General features: G+C 45.0%; 1 protein-coding gene across 1 annotated transcript in view; it reads left to right on the top strand.

The window, feature by feature from the left end:
* Positions 1 to 15066, top strand: part of PLPP3 (phospholipid phosphatase 3) — an 82973-nt gene extending 67907 nt beyond the window's left edge. The window contains exon 6 of the mRNA XM_079924809.1: positions 13137 to 15066. Coding sequence (XP_079780935.1) covers positions 13137 to 13262 — 126 coding nt within the window. The 3' untranslated portion in view covers positions 13263 to 15066. The remainder of the gene's footprint in view (positions 1 to 13136) is intronic.
* Positions 15067 to 24990: the final 9924 nt, after the last annotated feature.

Below are 24990 nucleotides of genomic sequence, written 5' to 3'. Positions count from 1 at the left end.
GAGCCCTTCAGTGAAATGAGGATAATTCCTGCTTCTTTCCAGCCTGGGAGTTTTAATCCAACAGATTCTGTGAATCCTTTTCTCCAGAAATATGGAAGGTTCGTGCTCATAGTTGCAATAGCAAGAGGTCTTAGATATTATTCTACTCACTCACTCTATCCATGAGGGCAGTCAGGGTTCAAGAGGAGAAGAAACTTGCCTCAAGTCACATGTCAAGAGTCTAAGTGTCTGACTCATATGTTTCTCACATGCTGCTTTGGTGATCACTTGCTATTCAGAAGCACTTCCCAGCTGCTTGGAAAACATCTACCCTTCCCACTGTGACCTTTACAGGACTTGGTCAGACCCTAAACTAGGTGTTGGCTGGGGAGGTGGGAGTATGGCGAAGGCTAAGCCCTCTCCTAGCCTGAGGGCTTTGTACAATCAAGTCACAGAGCTTCCTAGAGAATGGCCTTGGGATGGACCACATTCCGATCGGCCTCAAATGACCTACCCCTCCACGTACTTCCTCCCTGACTCCCAGTGAGGGGGGATGAGGCATTCCACCTCTGAGGCTCTATCTCTTCAGGAATCTCTGCTTTTTTTTTGCCTGCTAAGTTTTTGTTTTTAAGAGTCAAAAAGAGAAACTTTTTTTTTTTTTAATCTGTACAACATTACATTTCACGCTAAAATTTTGAGGGTTTTTTTTCAGCAAACACAACTGAGCACCTCCTCTGACATTGTGCCTTCCTGGGCCCTACACAGGGGCACTCACCCTGGTCCAGCAGGAATCCGTGTTCGAGTACCACAAATGCAGCTTGTATTGTTAGTTTAACCCTTGCTCATTCCCGGTAAGAATCATGAAGTGAGATCTAGGCCAGCCCCTGGTCCTTTCCTGGTTTTTCAGCCTGGCTGCAGCCCCATGTCTCCCTGGAATAACCTCCCTGCTTTCCTGCATTCGTCACCCTGTGTTGAAATTGTGGACGTGTGTCTCCCTTTCAATCGTTTCTCAGGGACAGGGACCCTAGTTAACATATATGTTATTCTCCCTGTGTCACCAAGGCCTCTCAGAGATTCTAGCTCAGAGTAAGTGAATGCGTGTGTGATCAACACAAAGCTAGTACTCTTGAGAACATTCTCTTGAAGGCAGAGGGACGGAGAAGGCACAGCCCTTACTTCCAAAAAAATCCCAGTCTAGTTGCTCACAGCCAGGCCAAGCACAGGAGCTACAGTACAACGAGGGACTGTCACGGGGACTGGCCAGGGCACTTCGGCAGGCAGGTGAGGCAAGAAGAGGGGCGGGGAGTTGGGGTGATCAGAGTGGACACCACAAAGAAAGCAGCATCTGAGCTGCCGGCCAGCCTCATCCCAGGAACCCTAGTCTAGGGACTGGCTGTTTTGAGGGCTTTATTCATTGCTTTCTTTCGTTTTTCTTTTCAGTCAAGGCTAGAAGGGAGAGAAATTGCGGGAGCAGACCGTTAATGAGAGCAGCTGTCACGGAGAGCTTGTTCTCTGAAGGTTGGCCCTTTAATGTGAAGTGACAGTGGGGGATGGGTGTTTGCACGACAGGGTAACCCTTTGCTGACCGTGCCCTCTGAGCTTTGCTCTAGGCAGGAGGTCAGCCCACGGGGGCCTGCTGTGGTGTTTCCTTCTCGGCGCCACTGCCCTAATTAAAGTCTCCCGAATCCCCAATTAAAAAAATTGAAAGGTTGGGGGTTCCTTCATAGCCTTCCCCTCTTTTATAGAGCGCTCTCTACGCACAATGAGACGAAGTGTCCGGGAGGACCATGGTTTATTTTCGAGAAGGGAAGTGAGGGTCTGACTTTTATCCTGTTTGGCTCGGGTGCACTGGAGCACTGGATAGGAATTTGGTCCTAGCGTTTGTCAAGCATCTACTCTATGCTGGCTCTGCTCTGGGTCCTTTACTCATCGGCTCCTTTTAGGGACACGAAGCCGTTGTATACCGCGGCCATTTTACAGATGAGGTCACTGAGGCTCAGAGAGATGACTCAAGTCATCTGAGGTCAGAGCTAGTTGACAGCGGCTCCCGGGATGATCACTGACTCCAAAGCTTTGCCCTCTGTGCTTGGCAAGGGGGCACGGTCACCGGAGCTGAGGCGGCAGGAGGCGCCCGAGGCATAAGCAGCCTAGGCAGCAGCTTACACAGCAGAAGTTAAGGGTGTCAGGGGCCTTCCCAACCCTTCGGGCTGATCCAGTTGCTGCTTTCAGTTGGAAAGCCTGTTTTACAGTGTCAGGATGGCTTAGAAAAGGGTTACAAACATCTTTCCCTGTCCCACTTAGCTGTGAACACATGAGGGTAGGGACTTGATATTTCTCATTTTTCTCCCAGTGCCTGACTTCCGGCCTGGTCATGGAAGCTCAGGGTCCTGGCTGGCTCAGCACTCCAGCGCTGAGGGAGCCGTTTCATCTAAGCCACCTGAGAGGCCAGGGCAAGACACTGGAGTCAGCCTGGGAGCTTGAGGATGCTCAGCTTGGGGAAGAGAAGGCAGTGGTTCACTTCCCATCAAAGGAAGTATAAGGATCAAGACCCTGAGTTGAGCCAGAGACGGGTCTGGGGAACCAAGAGGCCGTCTGAGGACACCACGTGCTGGGGGAGGGGACCCTGAGGTGGCTGAAGGGCATCTGCCTCACGGGTTTTGCAGCTTTATCGGGTGCTTTTCCAGAGTTGTACCGGGTAGCTTGCAGCCTAGGCAGGAGCCTGTGGTCTCTGCTCTGCTGTGTCTCAAAGCAGAACTTGCCCCCAAGAATCAAGGCTGTCCTGGCACATACCAGGCAAAGCCGAGTTCTCTTCTCGCCCGTGAATGGGGCCGATATGAATGGATCTTAACACAGGGACATTACCTGAGCTTGGCTAGGAGGACCAAGAAAAGGCAGCGCAGTGAGGTACAAGGCCATCGCACAGAGGTCAAGGAACCCAGAAGCCATTTCCCACTGTGCCTGGTAACCTCCTGAGCCAAGCTTCGATGGACCCCCGTCAACAGGGAAATCATATTTGCTGACATGCATTGAGAGCTCACATGCCAGCCACTATGTTAAGCACTTTACATAGACCATCTCCAGTCCCCCAAAGATCCTATTTTGAACCCTATACCCATCACTGTCCTCACTAAAAAGATGAGAAAACAGGGACTAAGGAGGATGAAGTAACAAGGAGAGGGTAGAGGGTCGACCCCAGGGCGGTCCAGCAGAGACAGGTCTGAAGACCCCAGACTCTTCTTATAAGACCTCATCTCCTGCCCATCTCACGTCCCTTCACCTCCAGGCACATGAAACTTATCAAGATTTTTCAACACCCTGAGCTCTTATCTTAGACAGCTGTCCCCTTTTGATGGAGCACACAGTTCCAGTTTCACCCCATCTCTGATGAAACCTGTGTTAGTTCCCCATGTTGCTGCTCTGACAGATTACTACAAACTTAGTGGCTTAAAATGACACAAATTAATTTTCTTAGAGTTCTTGAGTTCTGAATTCCAAAATGGGTCTCAACGGGCTAAAATCAAGGTGTTGGTAGGGCTGCATTCCTTCCGGAGGCTCTAGGGAGAGTCTGTTTCTTTGACGTTTCCAGCTTCCAGAGGCTGCCGGCATTCTTTGGCTCATGGCCCCTTCCCTCGTCTTCAAAACCAGCAGCGTAGCATCTTCATCTCTCTTTCATTCTCTCTGACCTCTGCTTACATCTTCACATCTCCTTCTGTGATTCTGACTCTGCTGCCTCCCTCTTACGAGGACCCCTGTGATTACATTGGGCCCACCTGGGTGATCCAGGATACTCTCCCCATCTCGAAATCTTTAACTTAATCACATCTGCAAAGTCCATTTTGCCATGTAAGGTAACATATTCACAGGTCCTGGGGATTAGGACGTGGCCATCTTTGGGGGGCTGTTGTTTAGTCTAGCATACCTTCTCTTCTGTCTTTTCTGACGACAGATTGCCTAACTGTCTTCCAATGCTCCCATAGTCCTTTGCATGTTTTTCCTGCTGTGACATTCAGCCTGGTTCTGTCGTAATTGTTCAGATGTCTGTCTCCCCAGCTAGACTATGGGTGCCTTAAGAGCAGAATCCATGGCTTAACCCTCTCGTTGTTCATTATCAGTGCCTGATACAGTGGCTGACACACAATAGCTACTTGATAAGCACTGGCTAAAGAATGAGTGATGAATTAGCCTGTGACCCCAGGCAAGACACTTCTTCTTGAGCCTAGTTTCCTCATCTGAATTGATCTTGGAGGCCCTTAGCTCCATGACCTTCTCCCACAGAGATTCCGAGGCACAGCCGACTTTGGACTTTGTAGTAACTGAGCTGGACCTGCCTTCTCAGATGGAACCGTCTCCATTGCAATGCCTAGGTGGCCTCTATTTGGGGATCATGACATGTCTTTAAGTCCCCAGGGGGTACAGTGCATCACTACAGAATGTTGGCTCAGCCACTGCAGAGCCTTGGGCAACAGGCCATGACAGCCAAGCACTTTTACCCGGGTCTGTTGAGAGTAAGTCCTGTCACAGCAAAAAGACGTGTCTAGACAAAAATCACACGCCAAACAGGAGAGGGTTTGGTCCCCTCCCTCACTGCTTACTAGCTGAACGCTTTCCAGAGGAGGAGGGCAATGGCAGCCAACACAGAAAAAAAACCTACACAGTGTTGTGAACTCAAAACAGAGACACGGACACACAGGGGCAGAAGGGCAGGCACACTGATGTACATCTTCACACATGTGGACGGAGGTGCACAGGACAGAGGCACGGGGACAGACCCAGTCGTACCCAGACACAGGCATCCATCCTCTTTCCGTCACCTGCACTCAGAATCACAGATACACAGACAGGCCAAGGCAAACACAGGCACATGCTCACACACACACACACACACACACACACACACACACACACACACACAGAGCCACCCCTCCCAAGATGTGAACTCTACAGCTGGGCTCACCATTCCCACCCCTGGCATAACCCAGGGACCTGGACGAAGTGACAGACCTCAGTTCATTTCCTATCTGGTGACAACTTGACTATCTGTCCACCTCCTCCCTGACCCTCCAACAGATGGCAAATTGTGGGGCCCTGGGAGGGGTCAGGGCAGGGCCAGGCCGCCATTGCTGTGGGTGCAGCAGAGGAAGCAGCTGCTCGTGAATTTCATAAACATGCAGCAGAGTCTTTCCTGGTTTTCCTCTTGCAGGGTGTGTGGCTCAGCCAGCAGTTGCTCTTTTGTGTGCTGCTATCTTCCTCCAGGATGTAGGGAAGGGCGAGGATGTTCTTTGTCTCTGCCGCAGTTAGGTGACCCTGGGAGAAAGGACAAGTGAGAATGTGAATGGAAGAAGGGTTCAGTGATGACAGCCCCCCAAGGGGAAAATGGGGCACAGAGAGAGGATGGGACACACCCAAGGACTCATGGTGGCAGAGTAGGAACCAGATCTCGGCTCTCTTGATCCTATCTCAAAGGATTAAACTAGTAAACTCCAAACACGTGTAGTCTATGCCCTGAATTTGTGAGATCTTCTGTAACAGGAGATTCCCATCTATTTCCACTGGATTCATTCCACTACTGCCTGGGCACAGGGGAATGGATGAAATGACCACCCGAATCATTTCTTGCCCTGCAAAAGCCTAGCTCTTTGCCCAGAAGCCCTGGGGCTGACCTTGTCATCCTGGGCCTCTACTCTCAGGTGGGCAGGGGTGCCAGGAACCCCTGGGTGTGGGAGAGAGAAGGAAGCAGAGGCAGGGGTAAGCTTTGCCCCCCAATAGATAATGACAATTTGCACAGTTCTTCTAAAATCTCCTTTCTCATTCCCCTGCTGAGATGAATGGGGTAGATGATGAGGCAGAGACTCAGAAGGGGGAGTTGTATTCCTGCCACTTAGGCATATTGGGCAAGTCACTTCCTCTCAGCTGCCTTTTCCCACCCCGCGATGTGGGGATGATACGTCTTAACATCACCTGATCTTTGGATTGAGGATTCAGTGAATTAACGGTGCCTCATGCTTGACACATGAAACGCATTGATCAGATGTGTTTTGCGTGTTAAGTATGGTGCCTTGTTTTAAATATTCACAGCTGGAAAGAATTGGTCCTTAAAGAGCTTAGAGTGCAGTAGTTTCCCAGCCATGATCCATAATAAGAAATACATTATAACCCAATAGAGGTACCCACACATAACTAAAATATTTCACAAAATAAGACTTATGCTTACTGTATGTGATACGTTCTAACATTTTAAATTTAACCCTTTAAGATGCTGGTAGTAACCGCCCAGTAAATTGATTTTAAACTTACTAATGACTTGTGACATGCAGTTTGAAAAACACTGGGCTATTGGGGACAGACACGTAAACACACAAGTGCAGTAGAAGAGCACAGCCATTAGGATGGGATCCTGTCCTGGGGACAGTGGGGGGGCTTGAGAGGGGGGAGAGCTCATTCTTCTTGAGGGTGCTGGAAGACTAGAAGAATTCCTGGAGGAGGAGAATCTCGAGCAATGAATGGATATTTTCTGAGATACAAAAGATAAGGAAGGGCATTTCATGCAGAAGGAATAACACAAAGACATGGAGATGGATGGGAACATGGTATGTCTTGTGACCCTAAAAAGTTCAGAATGATGGAACTTGTGGAATATTTGGGGGAAGTCAATAATAGTAGCTCTCTTGACCCTTTCAGCTTCAAAAGGTGGGATTTCTAGAAGTAGGCGCCTGCCTTCCTCTAGCCTCTGTTATTCTTGGGTACCATGTTCCTGAACTCTAGCTGATACTGGATCTAGCATCTTAGTGACTGCCGTCAGCCCTCTGGGTCCTCCTTACCAGAAACCCTCCTTTGTATTAGCCAAGAAGTGCCTTCCTGTGAGGCTCCTTACAGGGCTCAGACGCCTGTTCTCCTCCACAATTGCCCGCGACTTTCCTCTGCTGCCCCAAACCCTCCTTCTTTTTATGGGACCAGCTCCCTTCGTGACCCTCAGTAGCAGTGATGGTCATGAATGATGGTAACTGAGGGAGGATTTGAAGAGCTCTGTATAGGTATGAAGCGTTTTCACGTGAATTCTCCCATTTAAGCCTTACAGAAACTGTGAGAAGGTAGATTTTTAAATAATGGTAGCACACAAATGCAGGGCAGACCCATCCTCTGAAATCATAAACCTCTTCATTTTGCATAAATGCAAGTCTAGACGAGAGTGTGACTTGGCCTGGGTCATAGAGCAGTAGCAATTTGGGGACTAGATCCTGCTGCCTGACTCCTCATATGACACTTTCTACCTCATCAAGTGCCCTTTCAGATATACCAGGAAATTACTCAGTATGGACACTGACAAGCTCCCGTGCCAGAAAATCACTGAAAGGCCTCTACTGAGGTCAAAAAATAATTATTGCAATCAAGTAACTCCCATTTAGTCAAAAGACAGGGCTGCCAAAGATGACTTTTCTTTAGACGGCACTTATTATACGTAGGGCGTGAGAGTGAGCTGAGACCCAAGGCAAAGAAAATTATTCCTTAATCAATGAGATTGTTTATTACGGTAGAGCAGGATGCCCAAAGGATATCCCAAGACCAGGGCATCAGGGTGTATGCAACAGGGGCAGCCCATGGTTTCTGTCCTCACAGTGGGGTGGACTAGATTTATCAAGGCTACGCTTGCTGGGCTCTGAGCACGGTTCATTCGCTTGAGTATCTCATTGTCTAAAGGGGAAGCATGACATAGCATTTATAGCGTTATGTCTGCACTCGAGCCTGTAGGCCTCATGCGAAGACAGAAGTTCATTGAAAGTTCAGCGTGGGTACCAAAGAGCAGATTCGAGCAGCTTAAGGAAGGGCTCATGGAGCCCAGTGTATAGATAAGGAAGCTGCTCTCAGAGAGATTACAAGATGTCTAAGACACACAGCCAGTGAGTGGCAGGTCTGTGGCTTGAGCCCGTCTGTTCATCTCCATGGACTGTCCACGGATGGCTCTCCTCACTCGAGTCTACATAACAAACACCACTAGAGTTTGTTCAATGCAGATTCTAGGCCACACTTCTAGTAGGTCTGGGTGGGCCCAGGAATCCGCTTTTTCAAGAAGCACCCTGCTGATTCGGAAATAGACGATCTGAAGATTATACTTTGAGAAACATTGGAATAGACAGCTCGGTTTTCTTCTGATTCTGAGATTCCAAAATTCTTCCACTCTTACGTTTATGTGCTCTGTTGGCATCTAAGCTCAATGAGGGCTTATAAAAATTTCAATATATAAGGATGTGGTGCCTGTCTTCAAGGAGTTCTCTTATGCACTCTCAGGACTTGAAACACTCAGGGACTCCAGAAATATTTAAAGGACAATTTTGTTGTCATAATCTGCCCTTAAAAAAATGACACTCAGGGCTTGCTGACTCAGCAATTTGCAGCAATGGGAGTGGAAACCTGGCTGCGGACGAGACTTTTTGTTTCTGGCCAGTGGTTCTTGGTGAGCTCCAGGCAGGCAGCACCTAGGCCAGGCTGGGCTGTGTGCTTTGGGCATCTCCAGAGCTGGTGAATGCTGGTAACGAGGCATTGGAAGCATCTTCCTTTTTGATTGTGCTGACTCATTCCCCAAAATAGCCCCAGAAATTATTGGACTTTGAGAGCATATCCTATCTGCCCTGTGGAAAACTCCCATCTCATATGGTCTTTATGTCTGGCTTGAATCTATACAGGCTTTCACCTATTCGTCCATATTCTCAATCATTTCAATTTTCCCCTCTCTAATTTTCCTTGTTTCTGGTTCCTTCTCTTGTTTCTTTTCTTTCCACGCAAGGGGCAGGGGAAGAGACGTGACTTGATGTGGGTAGGCACTGAACGCGCAAGCCAGTGATCATTGCTCTGTTTATTAACAAGCCCCACTTGCTCATTTTGTGACATCATATACTCCTTTGAGTAAACCTCTGAGGTAGGCGTTGTATCCCTCATTCAGGTATTTTGCTGAAAATGGCAAAACTTGGATTTAAAGACAAGTCTGTCCCACTACCAAGAGCAAAGCCTGTCATCAGTGCTACATGTGTAGGATGGAGAATGCGAGGTGGTGACCCAATGGCACAGTAACAAGGGTCGCCATTTAGAAGGAGACTCCTGTACATGTCTCATCTCATTGCCGCCAACAGGATTCCTCCAGCCAGGAGTTGCCCTGTTTGTGTGTTTGCTCTCGGTGGAAGGGCTTCATTATCTTGAGTGCTTGTCTGAATCAGATTACTACGCCCTCAGATCACAGAAAAGCTTGCCTTTCTGACTCAGGAGAAGGTCAGAACCACTTTCCCAAGCAAATATTTGAGGGAGCCAGAATTTTAGAAGGCAGAGGAAAGCAGAGCTGTCCTTTTTCCCCTAGCGTAGTTACCCAAACTTGAAGAGTTTCGTTGGGAACAAGTGAGAGATTTCTAGAGTTAAAAACAAAACTAGAAATAAAAGCATTATGTCCCCCTGCACACATACATGCCACCTCCATCAACGGCAGTTGTGTCCTCAACGTTTCAAAAACCCATCTCTTCTTTGTCTTCACTGCATGGTGATCCTACAGGACTCATCCTCTCCTAGATTCTGCAACAGTGTCCTGACCGGGACCCCTGCCTTCGGGCCCTCGGCTCCCTTTCTGACGCCTTCTCCTTCTTAGGTAATCAATGATCTTAATGCAAGTCTTCCCAACGTGCTGCTTCCCTGTTTCAGCCTTGACAGTGGCTCCTCGGGCTGTGCCAGACCCCTTCTCAGTATCTGGCTCCCCCTCCAGCCTCACTGACTGCTCAGCCCTCCCTATACTGAGCTTCCTGCGGCCCCTGAACGAGCTGGGCTCCCTCACTCCTGTGCCTTTGCACGCGCTACTCCCTTTGCCTAGAATAACATTCCTGGCATTCACCACCTGGCTTACTCCTACTTATCCTTCAAAGCTAAGCTCAAATATACCTCCTTTGGGGGAAGCCTTCTAAGGCCCTCTCCCCTCCACTTCAGCCTGGGTTAGATGCCACATTCTCTGTGTTGCTTTAACACCCCGGCTTCCCTCTGTCATAATCCTCAGAACACTATTGTAACTGCTCTATTTACCTGGATCTCTCCCTCATTGCCCTGTGAGCTCTTGGAGGGCAAAGAACTCTCTCTCTTCTGTATATTTATCATCTCAGGGCTTTGGCACGGAGCAGATGTTGAATAAGTGTTTACTGATTGCACTTTTCACAAAAGCAATTTGTGAAGGTAGAGGAGAAGATAAATGGAATTGAAAGCATATGCTCAGGGTAGGAGAACTTAAAACTCTCCCTGGTGCTTCGCGCCTAGATTTCATGTTTGCCAAGACTGTCGTCTGATCGGCTCTTTCACACCACAGAGGAGGTCTGTGCAGTGGGGCTGTGGGCTGGGAGTGGCTTTGTCCCTCAGACCAGGGGTAGCCACCTAATTCGTGTAGACCCTTCCCAGCCTGGGCCTCTGGGTTTTCTTTCCAGGTGGAAATCATCTTCTGCAGGAAATAGAACTGGCCTTTCCTAGTCCTTTTTGTATTCTGCTGTTCAAGCATGAAGAAGGAGCCCTGTTTGAGTCTTGACGGGATCGTGTTTCATGATCCCCCAAAAAGTGTTTGCGTAACCTCAGGCCCCGCTGAAGGCAAAATACAGCTTAAGGGGGGATCCTGCTGGACCCGACTCCACTTTTTATCTTGCCGCTGGGGTGTGTGCATGTGGCGTGGGAGGGTGTGGTCCCCCTGACATCCGTAGGCGTTCTCCGTTGCCGATAAGATCCAAGGCCAGAGTGCTTGCTTCCAGTGGAAAGAAGTGGAGGAATTCAACAGCAAACATTTTATAAGCTCCTGGTGTGTGCAAGGCTCAATGCAAAGGCCTGTGGGTGATGTGGGATGATTAGGGCTGGGCTGCATCCTCAGGAAGCCTCTCATTAGGAAGAAAGACTGATGGGCGAAGTTTTGGAGACACGAGAGGACGTGGCTCACTCTAGGCCCAGACACGACCTTGGTACCACACAAGGAACGCCTTTATTGAACTATGTGCCAGATGCAGGTTTAGTTCTTATCAAGTACATTCTTGCCTTTAACCTTCATTTCATTCCTATCTTGCAGTTCGGAAACGGAAACTCTTAACATGTAGTGGATATGAGCTCAGGAAATTAAATTGGGAAGTCAGCCAGTAGATGGAGGTGGTATCGGGATCTTGAAGGGAGGGATGTTTGTGTGAGGGTGTCCCCTGCCGTCTTTGCCCTCAGCACATGGCACACAGGCTGGGAGAAAGATCTCTAAGGAATGAGATTCGTAAGAACCCTTATTTGGTGGCGCTCGCTGCTAGGCTGGAGAAAGTGGAGTTCAGAGCCAGCGATGGAGAGACTGACCGAAATCTCTTCCTCGGGGACAAAGTGAAGGAGGAAGGGGAAGGTAATTTCCAGGTAGAGATGAGGACATGGGCTCTGTCAGAGAAGGGTTGAAAAGTTTAATGATCTCCTATAACTTTAATCATGTTTGTTCAGATTTCCTTATACTGGGGGCAACTGAAACCCCCCTTCCCCACCTGTTTGTAAAGGGTTCCCGTGCAGGGGGAGCCTAGGGCCTCCTGGCAGGGTTGGGTACAAACCTTTTCTCTCCTGGTTCTCAAGCTGGCCCTGGCTACGAGACAAACCTTTCTGTGCCACGGTTCTCACTGTTCACACCTCCTTAGAAAAGAAAGAGACAAAAGGCTTAATTTTTTCCTTTGCAAAATGGTACATTCAATAGCACTCAGGCTGCAAATGTCTTAAAATGTTCCATTTCTTGGCGAATATTTCACTTTCTTGCTGTAGGATAGAAATCGCCTAGCCTTCTTTCTGTATATATATATACATATATATATATTTTTAACCAAAAACTAGTAGTGAAATGTTTAAGTAATATATATATAATGGGTACAAAAATTCAAAACATACAATACAAAGGATTTTATGGTGGCCAGTAAATAAGCCTCCGCTTCCCATTTGCCTTCTAGTCACCCCATGCTCTGTATCGCTACAGAGAGAACACTGTGGAAATCGGTTCAGCAAAGGATCCAAGTCACTTCTGTGGCCAGGCCCTGGCTGCAGAGCCTTGGTGTTGGTGCAGTCTTATTAAGAACTTCATTTTCTTGCCTATAATGGGCCCTGAATGAAGTCACAGGGCCGTCATTATTAGTGAGCGCGTGACCATCTGCAGGACAGACTCTTCCATCCAGAGAGCCGTTAGCCATAGGACCTTTGAAGTGTTTTAGCCACTAAAACACTAGTGGCTAAACTCAGCCATATGTTTCCTATTAAATTACATGACTGACAGCTGCCTCTTATGGCTACTTAGTACAAACGCCTGTTGCTTAATGGCTCAAATGGATATCTGTGTATTTATTTTGCCACCTAATACAAAGCATAAATTTTTCTTACTCTGGTAACTTAGCAAGTTCTTGAATCTTTCATCATAAGCTAATTGAGACCGGAACTCTGCCCGAGCCATCCTTATACCCTTGTGGGTAAGCGTTCAAGTAAAGGTTTCTCAGCGATTCTAAGAACGACTCCGTGAGGGCACATGCTCAGGAGGAGGAAGGAGGTTGGGAATAAGCGATAGGAGAATTTTTGTTGACCTTTCCACCGGGTTAGTTGCTGACTCCTTCAGTCAGGAGACCCTGGCTTCTCGACCCCCATCAAATTGTTGACATCACTGGGCTTTCAGGAAAAGGTGATAGCGACGGCTTCCTTGCTCCAGCGCCTGCCGATAGGAATTCGTACTGGCTGATCTCTTTTGGTTACACCCTAGATTCCTTTGTGAGGAAAGGGAAAGTATCACGGACTAATGACGGTGACTAATTATGACTTGCTTCCTTTGTGTGAGAACTTATCTTTCACTGCTACTCATTTACCTTGAGAAATAAGGAAGTCCTGCTTGCACACAGGGGGCACTGGACTGAGAGCCCACGGAAGTGCGGGCTGCCCCTGCCATGGCTGTGCAACGTCGGGCGTGTCACTGCCTTTCTCTGGGCCTCAGTTTTCCTCTCTGTACAAGAGGAATTGGACTCTGTGGTCTCCTTGGTCCTTCCGTATTCAAAGATCTACAGTTTGGGGGCGCCTTTCTCTAAAGTCTATGCTCCTATGGTCTTGCCTTTGCCTCTCCCCAAGGCTCAGATGTCAGTGACTGATTGGGACCTCTGATTTTGTGCTTCTAGGTTTTCTTCGTGTCTGACCTCTTCAAGACCAAGACGACACTCTCCCTGCCTCCTCCTGCTATCAGGAAGGACATCCTTTCACCTGTGGACATTATCGACAGGAACAATCACCACAACATGGTGTAGGTACTACCCACCTCCTGAGCTGTTTTTGGAAAATGACTGCTGACAGCAAGTTTTTGCTGCTCTCCTATCTCATCAGACAGTAGAATGTAGGGAAAAACTTTTTGCCCGACTGATTTTTAAAAAGGAAAAAAAAAGTCTTACCTTGTGGCCTTCCAAAATAGGTAGTGTTCACCTATATGGAAACAACAGCAAACTAACAGCAAGTGCGGGAATCCTGGATATGCAGCTGGTTTAAGTGTTCATGTTCTAGTGAACACAGGCTTGTTCCGGAACAAACACTAAGATGATTTGAGTAGAGCCTGCCGGTCACCTCTGTGACCTGAGGAATCCCAGGCCTGTTGGAAAAGCTCAAATTCACCTTGTAGCACACAACGCCAGAAATAGCACTGAATCAAGAAAATAGCCATGGGGGGCTCCCCTGTTGTGTCTCTCTGTCCACACCACTCGATTCTCCACTGTGACTTTGGTTCAGGAATCTTATTTGTTTGTTTGTTTTTGTTTTTAACTCTAAGAAGAGAGCACGTTTGCTCAGTCAAGCGATCAGATCCTGAATCCAAATTCCCAGTTGTGAAGCCTTATCACTCACTTCCTCAGCCCGTAGGCCAGCAGCGCAGTCCCTCACTTTAGCGATTAGGTGACTCTTTGTGGATGAGTGAATTTCACAAATAGCACAATTTCAGAAGCGCTCGAGGGCACAGGCCCTCCCGTGTCTTCTCTTGATGCACCAGCCTGTGATGCTGAGACGTCAATTACAGGATGCTGATGTTGTGTACATCAATGACTGGGGCACTGCCACGCTCAAGTAGTGATGGTTAGCTTCGGTTACTGCTTTCTTCCTGGAAACCCTTGCTGGGTGCCCACCGGGATTGCCCGGGAGCGCCCGGAGACGAGCAAAGATGTGGTCTGCCATCAGCTGATGGAAAGCAGCCTTCCATGCAAGAGATGAAGGAGTGGAGGGGGCAGAATGAAAAGTGAAGCAACCCTTTGGCTACTCAAAGTCTGAATGAGCCAGAGTAGCAGACAGTCTCACATCCCAGAGGCTGCCCTTCCAGATAAAGTGGGGGTCTCTGGGGGAGCCGCTCTTGCTAAGCTGTGTAAAGCACTATTGTCTTGGGGTTGATCTCTAGGGCAGTTCTTGGTAGGTTCTGCTGGGCAGAACACGTGGGTTAAATCTCCGTAGAGTTTCCTCATCCTCTCTCCGTAAGTGTCCTTCCAAGCAAGGTCCCACTCGAGGCAGCAGACAGGGACCGCTTCTACTGAACCTTTGAGGAAAGGAGGAAGGAAGAAATGCTTTCAGATCTCGGATGCAAACCTTTCAAAGGGCTAAATGTAACCACATGGGTCAACCACATGCACATCCTTACAACAGAAGCCGTCCTTTCATTTCAACTTATAGCAAGCTATGATTTTTATATATAAATATTATATAAATAATGTATAAAACATTAAAAGTTAACTATGTAAAATATTATTTCTGAAACAATTTTAGCTATATCCACTATGACTATAAACTGTGTCTCGACCTGTGTTATTTACATTAGCTGCTTACAAAAGCATGGAGTTCATTTTTTTTTTAATATCAACTAAAATATTGTAGTTCTGTGCTAGACATTGTTTTTACAATGAAAGAAATAACTGCAACTAGAGAAAACTGTATAAAAACATTAAATTGTCAGTATTTTTGTAAGGTTCCATTTTGTAAAGAGAATAATATTCAAAGACTTTTGTAGAATACAAAGTGAAAACTTGTATCTGCGAAACTATACTTGTATTAAAGGTGCTTTTTAAATAAAAGCTCATAACAACTAAGGAGGGAGTTGGAAGCTCGGAATGATTGAGGGGGTTGGTCTTGGGTGGGTGGGAGGAGGGGGACTTGAAGGCTGTGCTCCTCGAGGGGCCTCGCCTCCCCTCAGGGCATCACCGTGGGATTCTCTCAATGGAAAATATGGTGGCCATGGTACTGTCGATAGGGATGCCCCAAGCTCTTTCATCTCTGAGAGCCTGTTTGCAGAGTGAACAGAGAGAGCTCCAGTCCTGCTCTCCTCTCAGGGTCTTCTAAAGAGCTTTTGTATTCAAAAGGGGGGTTTCCTCGGGGCAGGGGGAGCTGTGGGTCCCCGAAAGCAGATAAGGAGCAGACTGTAGATAAGGTGTGCTTCGGGAGGTAACAAAGGGAGTCCTTTACCCAGCCGGCGACATCAAAGGAAGGAGGCTGCACCGCTAAGAATGGTATTTGCCCCCTGCTTTCCTTCCCTGTGTCTCCCCAGCCTGGAAGAAGAGGGGAAGCTGGACGTTCACTCACATTGTTTAAGCACCTGTGTGCCAGGCGCTGTGGCCTATTTGTCGCTTTTGATCCTTCCAGCAGTTCTTATTTTGAGAAGTAAGGACTGCTAAGGAATGCAAAGATGATGTTTAAGGTCGTAGAGGAGTAAACTGCAGGCCAGAGCTTGGGTTCATTTCCTATTTTGCTGCTGTCACAAATTACCACCAACTTGTGGCTTAAAACAGCACAAATGTACTATCTTCTCGTTCTGGAGTCTTTGGGGGCTCCGTTTCCTGGAGGTTACAGGTTATTAGCAACCTTAATTCCATCTGCTACCTTAATTCCTTAATTCCCCTTTTGCCACGTCACATAACATATTCACAGGTTCTGGGGATTAGGACATGGGCATCTTTGAGGGGACCATTATTCTGCCTACCTGTGGCCGCCAAAGATTCACATGCAGCCCACATGCAAAGTATATTCACCCTATCCCAACATTCACCAAAGTCTCAACACATTATAGCATCAATTCAAAATCTCAAATCTCATTATCAAACTACATCCTCTAAATAAGGTAAGGATGAGCTTCTGGGTTTAATCCATCCTGAGGCACAATTCCTCTCCATCTATGAATCCGTGAAACTTAAGAAATAAGTTATCTGCTCCCAAAATTCTGTGATGGGACAGGCATAGAATAACAGTTATAGACATTCCTAGTCAAAAGAGAAAATGGAAGGAAAGAGGGAATCATTGGTCTCAAGCAATTTTAAAATGCAGCCAGGCAAACTCCCATTTGATTTCAGGGCCTGGGAATAAACCCATGTGGCTTGTGGCTTCCTTTCTGCCACCAAGGTCAGCCTGCTCTTCGCTGCTACACAAGCCTCACTCAGGTCCCTGTCCTAACTCAGCATTTTCCTGTAAGTGGAGTTGTAACTTTGGACCCCACAATGCAGCGAGGGAGATTCTTAAGGCCAGAGTCCAAAGTTTTTCTTTCAAATCTAGGGGAACAAAGATCCAGATAGACAAAATAACTTCCTGGCAGGAGGAGGGGGGTACACAGCAAGTTAGTGGGGGAGCCGGGGAGACCAAATCAGGTCATTCCATACTGCTTGTCTCCCTGTCTTCCCATTATACCTTTCCAATAACACTTGGTGAATGAAACTAGTCTCAAGGAGGGAGAACGCCATTTCATGGGCACTTAAGGAAAGATGGGGCCTGTGCCATGGTATGGTGCAGCTCTGGGATTCAGATCTAAATGATTTCAGTTATTTGTTGATTAATACTAATTAAGTACTCTGTACCGGGCACTGGTAAACACATGAGGTAGGACAGTGGATAAAAGGGGCAGGGTCTCAGCTTCGAGGGAATTATGGGCTACAGAAGAATGCAAAAAAATCAAATAATCACACAAATAGGTAATTAAGAAGTAAGAAGAGCATTATGAAGAAAGAATACAGGAAGCTATGAGAGACGTCATTTGGAGGACTCTGTCCTATCTGATGGTGGTTTTTCTGAGATCTACCAAGGGCCAAAGCCTGTGTATACCACTTATCTACACCAATGACATAAATGAAAAGAGCTCTGCCAGATGTAGGTCTAGGAGAAGAGACAAGTAATTACGGTAGTGTGATAAGGGGAGGAGGGGAGGTGTTACAGGATCATAAGTAGAATGAGTCAGACTTTGACGTCCTCCATGTGGACCCTCTCCCTATCTCTGGTAAGCATCCCTTCTAGGACATTCAACCCTGAAAAAACATTCCAGCTTCTGCATGAACCAACCCTTCCAATGACGATAATTGTGCCTTCAACAGACCTTTGCAGTTTTCTGAAAACTTGAGTGCACACATCACATTTGGATTCTCCTCACCTCCTTGGGAGAAAAGATGAGGCATGAGTGGCCCCAGATGTCAGAGATGAATGTAGGCTCAGGGAGGCTTTGGTAGTTTTCTTTTGATACCAAAACAGTTTGTAAATAATAATGAATAAGAAAAAGAGAGACAACATCTGTTTTAAACTTTCTAAGAGAGGATATACAAATGGTAGATAAACACAGAAGTGTACTCAGCTCTGTTAGTCATGGGGGAATGCAAATTAAAATCACAGTGAGATATTACTACATACTGTGACATCCTTGTCTAACTTAACAAAAAAACTGACAGTACAAATGTTGGTGAGGAGGTGAAACAATTGAACTTTCATTCACTGCAAGTGGGGTTATAAACTGGTACAGCCATTTTGGAAACTTTGGCAGTATCTACTAAAGCCAATAATATGCACACCCCATCCCTCAGAAATTCCACTCCTAAATATACACCCAACAGAGGGATGTATGTGTTCTCACCAAAACTGGAAACAACTCAAATCCCCATCAACAATTGAGTTAAAAAGTGAAAATTAAAAAGATCATTAAAAGGTATAATTAAATATTCACATGAGGAATACCATTTAGCAATGAAAATGAACAAACCCCTGCAATGCACAACAATATGACTGAATTTCACAGAAAGAATATTGAGTGAATGGAACCAGGCACAACAGAATACATACTGTGTGAGTTCATTTTTATGAAGTTCAAAACAGGCAAACTCACAGCAAAAGAAACAATTAACAAAATGAAAAGACAACCTACTGAATGGGAAAAAATATCTGCAAACCTTATATCTGATAAAGGAGTTAATATCCCCAAATGTAAAGAACTCATACAACTCAATAGCAAAAAACAAATAACCCAATGTAAAAATGGACAATGGACCTGAATAGACATTTTTCCAAAGAAGTATAGGAATGGCCAACAGGTACATGAAAAGATGTTCTACATCACTAATCATTAGGGAAATGCAAATCAAGACCACAATGAGATATCACCTCATGCCTGTTAGAATGACTAACATCAAAAAGACGAGATATAACAATTGCCGGTGCAGCTGTGAAGTAAAGGGAACCCTTGTGCGCGGCTGGCGGCATGGTAAACTGGGACAGCCACTGTGGAAAAACAGTATGGAGGTTCCTCAAAAAAATAAAAGTAGAACTATTATATGATCCAGCCATTCCACCTCTGGGTATATATCTGAAAGGAATGAAAATCCTGTGTTGAGATATCTGCACCCCATGTTTATAGTAGCATTATTTACAACAGCCAAGACATGGAAGTAGCCTAAGTGTCCATCAACAGATGAATGGATAAAGAAGTTGTGGAGGGGCTTCCCTGGTGGCGCAGTGGTTGAGAGTCCGCCTGCCGATGCAGGGGAAATGGGTTCGTGCCCCGGTCCGGGAGGATCCCACATGCCGTGGAGCGGCTGAGCCCGTGAGCCATGGCCGCTGGGCCTGCGCGTCCGGAGCCTGTGCTCCACAACGGGAGAGGCCGCAGCAGTGAGAGGCCCGCGTACCGCAAAAAATAAAAAAAAAAAAGAAGTTGTGGAATATAGATACAATGGAATATTATTCCGCTATAAAAAAGAAGAAATTCTGACATTTGCAACAACATGGATGGAAATGAAGGGCATTATGCTAAATGAAATGTCAGACAGAAAAAGACAAATACTGTATGATCTCGCTTATACGTGAAATGTAAAAATAACAAAAAGAAAAAGAAAAACCAAACTCATAGAAAAAGTCATCAGATTTGTGGTTACCAGAGGCAGGGGTTGTGGAGAGGTGGAACTGGATGAAGGTGGTCAAAAGGTACAGACTTCCAGTTACAAGATAAGAACTAGGAGTGTAATGTACAACATGATGATGTAGCTAGCACTGCTGTGTGGCATATAGGAAAGTGGTTAAGAGAATAAATCCTGAGTTCTCATCACAAGGAACAAATATTTTTCTTAATATATATTTTTTGTATTATAAGAGATGATGAATACTAACTAAACTTATTGTGGTAATCATTTCACAATATATGGACATCAAACATTATACTGTGCACCTGAAACTTATACAGTGCTGTACGTCAATTATATCTCAATAAAACTGGGGGAAAAAAAGAAAAAACCCAAAACAAGCAAGCAAAAACAATACATTTCAAGGAGTTCAGTAAGCACAGAAAATTCCAGAGCGATGATTATACCTTGGTCAGAAAAACACACTTGAACCAAAATAAATATTTGTACCACTTGATTCCTAGCATTGAAAGGGCCTGGTAGGAAACCAAGGAAATTATTTGACTGTCATAATGATACTCAACCTTGTTTTTCTCTACTCATCTCCTATCACAGATTCTCAAAAAGGGGATCACTGACTTTCCCAGCCCCCATTCAGCTGATCATGTTCTATGTATTTGAGAAAACAGGAAAGCACTTGAGATGTCTCATTAGCCTGGTTATTGCTGCTTCCTTCCTTCGACATTGTGCTGTGAGGGTATGGCAGCTACCTTGGGGCTCTGGCAGCTACCTTGCCAGCCATAAGGAAAAAGCCAGAACCTCACAGAGCTCTGGGGCTCTGGCAGCTACCTTGCCAGCCATAAGGAAAAAGCCAGAACCTCACAGAGCAGTTGACCAGTGCCCTAGGTGGATCAGCTCTGGAGGCACCTGCGTCTAGACATCTCATTATGTGTGATAACTAAATGCCTCTGTTATTTCAATAAATTCAATTCAACGTTAAAAGAAAATCAGAAAAAGCTCATCTACAGTGATAGAAGTCAGATTTGTGATTACCGTTAGGGGGCATATCGACTGGGAGAGGACTTAATGTGGGTGGTAGTCACTTTGTGAAAATTTATTAAGCAGTACATTTCGATTCATGTATTTGTCTATTGCTATGTCACACTTCAACTGAAAAAGGGAACAGAAGGAAATTTGTTCAATACCAAAGGAAAATAAAAAGCTTGACAAGATATTGGCAATTTTTACTTCCTAAATAGCTTTCAAACTCATCCCTTCCCTTTATTCCCTTTATTTATGTGAGGCCCCATTAACTCTTTTTTAACCAACTGCAATAGCCTCTTTACCAGGTATCACTGCTTCAGTCTACATTCTTGTAAGAATTCCTCCATACAGCGGCCAAAGGGAACCTTCTAAACACGAATCTGACCATGCCACTCACCTGCTCAGGGAATAAAATCCTTCACATGGTATTTATTCTTCTTTTTAAATTTATTTCAAAAAATGTAATATAATACAGAGAATAACACGAGAACCGTGTGTCTACCACTCAACTATAAGAGATTAGCATATTGCCCTATTTGTTCCAGATCAGATATTGTTGTTGTTAAGAAAGAAGCGGTTGAGATACGATTTTAGCCCAGTCCCTTCATTCCACACAGTCTCTCCGCCAGGTAACTATTATCCTGAATTTGGTGCGTGCCCTTTCAAATCAGGTTTTCTTACTTGACCCAACATATGTATGCATCCATGAGCCCTATATAGAATTGTTTAGTGAGTGTTAAATAAGCATATATATAAATAGTATCAAAGTAGTATGTTTTTTATAATCTGCTCTAATCACTCACCATCGTGTTTTTGCGATTTATCCATGATGGCACACAGATCCGTAATGTTCATTTAACACTGTAGCATCACTGTATGGGTAAACCATACCTTATTAATCCATTATAAAGTTGATGGACATTTAGATTGTTTCCAGGTTGTTGCTATTGCAGACAGTGCAGACATAGACTCCTTTATGTATTTCTCCTTTTAGTCCCAATACACAAAGAAATGGAATTGCTAGATGGTAGAGTATATGCGTCACCGCTCTAACAGATATTATTGCCAAAATGCTCTCAGAAGTAGTTGTATCAAATTTATACTATCACTAGCAGCGTACGTAATTTCTATTTGATTTTCATCTTCCACAACTGGTACTGTTGGACTTTAACATTTTAGCAATCTGATAAGTGTGACTAAGTAAAATCCCTCTGAATTTTAATTTTCATCTTGCACACTAAATAGGTTGAGTGTGTGTGGTTTATAATTTTTTATTGTGAGCTTATCTATAGCAGGGTTTCTGTTGTCTATGGGAGTCCCATGCATCCTGGTCTCTAAAAAGCAGTTTTGTGTTTGCTGCCACCAGGAAGGAATCCCAGGGGGTTCATAGACCCTGGGCTATGCAATCAAATTATGTTATTCTCTTTTTAAACTTTCTAAAGAAGGATTTCAGAAAACAGTTCAGTCCTATTAGATGGATATATAGGACTGTGTGATTTGGCTTTTATGTGCCTCTCCAACTTCAACTTCAGCCAGAAGTTGTTACCTTGGTTTTATATGCTCCTTTTATTTCTGATACATGGAATGTCTTTTGATCTGGTCCATGTATTAACAGAGGAAGGGAACTATATTCAGTGGAGAGAACTGTTATATTTTATTCAGTATTTCTATGTGTTTTTTCTGGGAGAGGTAGTTCTACGTTAATGAAGTCTGCCATGTCGCTAGATTTGGAATTTCAGCATGGGATTCCTTTCATGATCTGGGATTTTCCTATCCCTCAACCCCTATTTCTTGTGATACACCTACCTTTCCCCTTGTCCCCTAAAATCCAGCTATGCTGAATTGCTTGCAATTCTCCCAAGCTCATATCACTTTGCTTTTGCATATGTAGCTACCTCTTCCTAGTTATTGTCAAGAATCAGATCTGCCTCCACCTACCTGGGAAAACTCTGAGCCCAGAGGTTGTGTTGGATGGCTTTGCTGGCCTTCCACTGTCGTCTTGCTCTGCAATTGACTAGATGTCCAACTATCTCACCTATTGACTGTGACCTCCTTGCAGGCAATGACAATGTCTTATCCTTCATTTCCTTAGGATGGAGCACAGTGGCTAGCACAGAGTAAATACTCGATTAAATATTTTTGATTGAATAGATGACTAGAGAGTCCCTTCTTTAGTATATGTTTGGAAGTGTGTGTGTGTGTGTGTGTGTGTGTGTGTGTGTGTGTGAGAATTATATATGCAAGGATGTACATGTATTTGCCAATACACAATTGTGTATCTCTGGGCATGCATGCAAGTGTGTGTGTGTGTGTGTGTGTGTGTGTGTGTGTGTCCAAGTATATGCACGTACGTGAATGTTCACTCTGCTTCTTCTGAGTGGGTGACACAAACTCTTAGGTGGCATTTGTGGGGATGCTATGATGTTTGTGGTGACGGCGGAGAGGGGGAATAAAGGATAATTGCCACTTTGGTGCCCAAACTGTGGAATATGTGGTCCAAGCAGCTCTCAGAAACTCGCCCCATGGAAGGTGCCTTTTATGGGGGGTGGGGGGGGTGGAATCCATTGTACCTAAGTAAGCACTGCACTGCCCTTGAATTCAGGGTGTTGGAACGAGGGGTTGGAAGGAGTTTTGACATCAGTGGTACAGCCTCAGTGAACAATGACTCCTGTGGACCTCATCTCTTTAACTCCAGTAGAAGCTATGTGCCAAGTTTTCACTTTTCATTTTCTTTTTAATCCTTTAAGGCCAGTTCCTGCCTCACACCGGGGCCTCTTTCCATCCCATTAAGCCTCTGCCTTCTATTTCTGTGTTTCCTTCCCTCTCATTACTCTGGCATGTGTGGGCAAACAGAAACTTTCTACTGGCACTCTCACTCGACATCTTTCTCTTTCTGCCTGATTCACGGGAGGCTGTCTGGGGGTCCACCTTGATTGGCAGGGGAGTTCCACGACCATGATGTCACCTCTGCTCAGTTGGAGGACCCCAGCATGAATCAAGACATCAGAGGAAATGAGTGGTGATCCCCTAAGGAGACAAGCTCATAAAATCATCATCAGTGACAGCAAAGGAAATTAAGGAAAACTGAGGTCAGAGTTATAAGAGTACAGCCAGTGTTTGTTTATTCATTCCTCATTCATTCAGTGAATGTTCACTGAGCCCCTACACTTTGAATAAGACATAGTTCTTGTCCTCAAGGAATTTACAGTCTAACGAGGGAGACTGATGGATGGATAAACAGAAAGACAAAAGTAAGCCCAGGATACTCTGGAAACCCAAAAAAAGAGGAGTCTAAATGACAGGAAGATCAGAGAGGAAGCAAATTGTAAAGAACATGGGTTCAGAGTCAGATAGACTTGGGTTTAAATCTCCAGTCTGCCATTTAACTACATAAACCCCTCACTTCTTGAACCTCTGTTTCTTCAGTTGGATGTTGGAGATAACATAATACTTATGCAAAATGGTTATAATGATTAAATGAAATATTTTAGTATAGAGCCCAACTCACCACAAGCATTTAAATTGAAGATATTTTCTATCTTACATAGATATTGCTTAATGTTAAATTTTGAAACAAGTAGGAGATGGCTAGATAAAGAAAAGGGAGCATGGTGTTCTTGTCAGAGAACACAACCATGTCCAAAGGGCTGACACATTTCATGAGCTGATATATAGCTTGATGTGGTTGAAATAAAGGGATCGCATGTGAAAGCAATGGCAGATGAAGTCAGAGAGGTAAGTTGAGGCCAAATCATGCAGTCTTGTATACCTACCTAAGAAGTCTGAGCTAGTATCTCTGGAGGTTTTCAAAAGGGAGTAACATGATTAGATTTGCATTTCTAAGAAGTTTCTCTGAGGCAACTTGACAAAAGAGCCTTAGCATGGACATATAATTTGCTCTACTAATGTTACTTCTAGGAATTTATCATAAGGAGATAATTAGAAATAAAGACAAAAGTTTATGTACAAGAATGTGTGCTGAAGGCACATAAGGAAATTGGAAACAATCTAAATGTTGACTAATTGGAAAACGATTAAATAAATCACAATACATCCAGTTGATGCAATATTTTAAAGCACTCAAGTACATTTGGCAATATTTCAAGGTATAGAGAGGCATTCAAAAGAAAATGCCAAGACAAAAAGAAGAATTCAAAGCTTAAACACAGTGATTCTGGTTTTGATTTAAAATAAATAAACAACTGAATAAATATGCAAAATTATTGGGAGGAGCTGTACCAAAACCAAAAAGTAACTATAGTTATCTTTGCATAGTGGAAATATTGGTGATTTCTGTTTTCTTTTTTCAAGTTTTTTCTATACTTTCCACATCTTTAGAATGAATATGTAGCTTTCAGAATTTAAAAACATTTTTTAAAATGATCACTCTTACGGGCATTGTAGAGAATAGAGGTTTATGGAGGAGAGACAGAAAGAAATGAGACAGTTAGTTGACTATTACAATAACCCAGGAGAGAAGCAATAAGATTTTTAGCCAAGGCAAAGCCAGAAGGGATGTACAAGCAGGAGGGCGGATTCTAGAAATATAAAGAGTTAGAATTGAGAAGACTTCATTGCCTATTAGATATGGGTGAAAACAGAGAGAAGAAATCAAACATGGTGCCCAGGTTTCTGACTTGGGCAATCAGGTGGAGTGTGTACTGATCTCAGAGAGAGAGAAAACGGGGAAAGGGCAGTTTGGAGGAGAGAGTAGTAGAGATGAGGAACTCTGTTTGGGATATGCTGACCTTCACCTGTTTGTGAGATGTTGAGATAGATGTGTCCAGTAAATAGGTGGATAAATAGGCCTGCAGTTCATTTAGTTACT

The sequence above is a fragment of the Stenella coeruleoalba genome (assembly GCF_951394435.1).
Source record: "Stenella coeruleoalba genome assembly, chromosome: 1".
Classification (NCBI taxonomy): Eukaryota; Metazoa; Chordata; class Mammalia; order Artiodactyla; family Delphinidae; genus Stenella; species Stenella coeruleoalba.
Note: the sequence above shows the minus strand (reverse complement) of the source record. Positions and strands in the feature narration are given on the sequence as shown.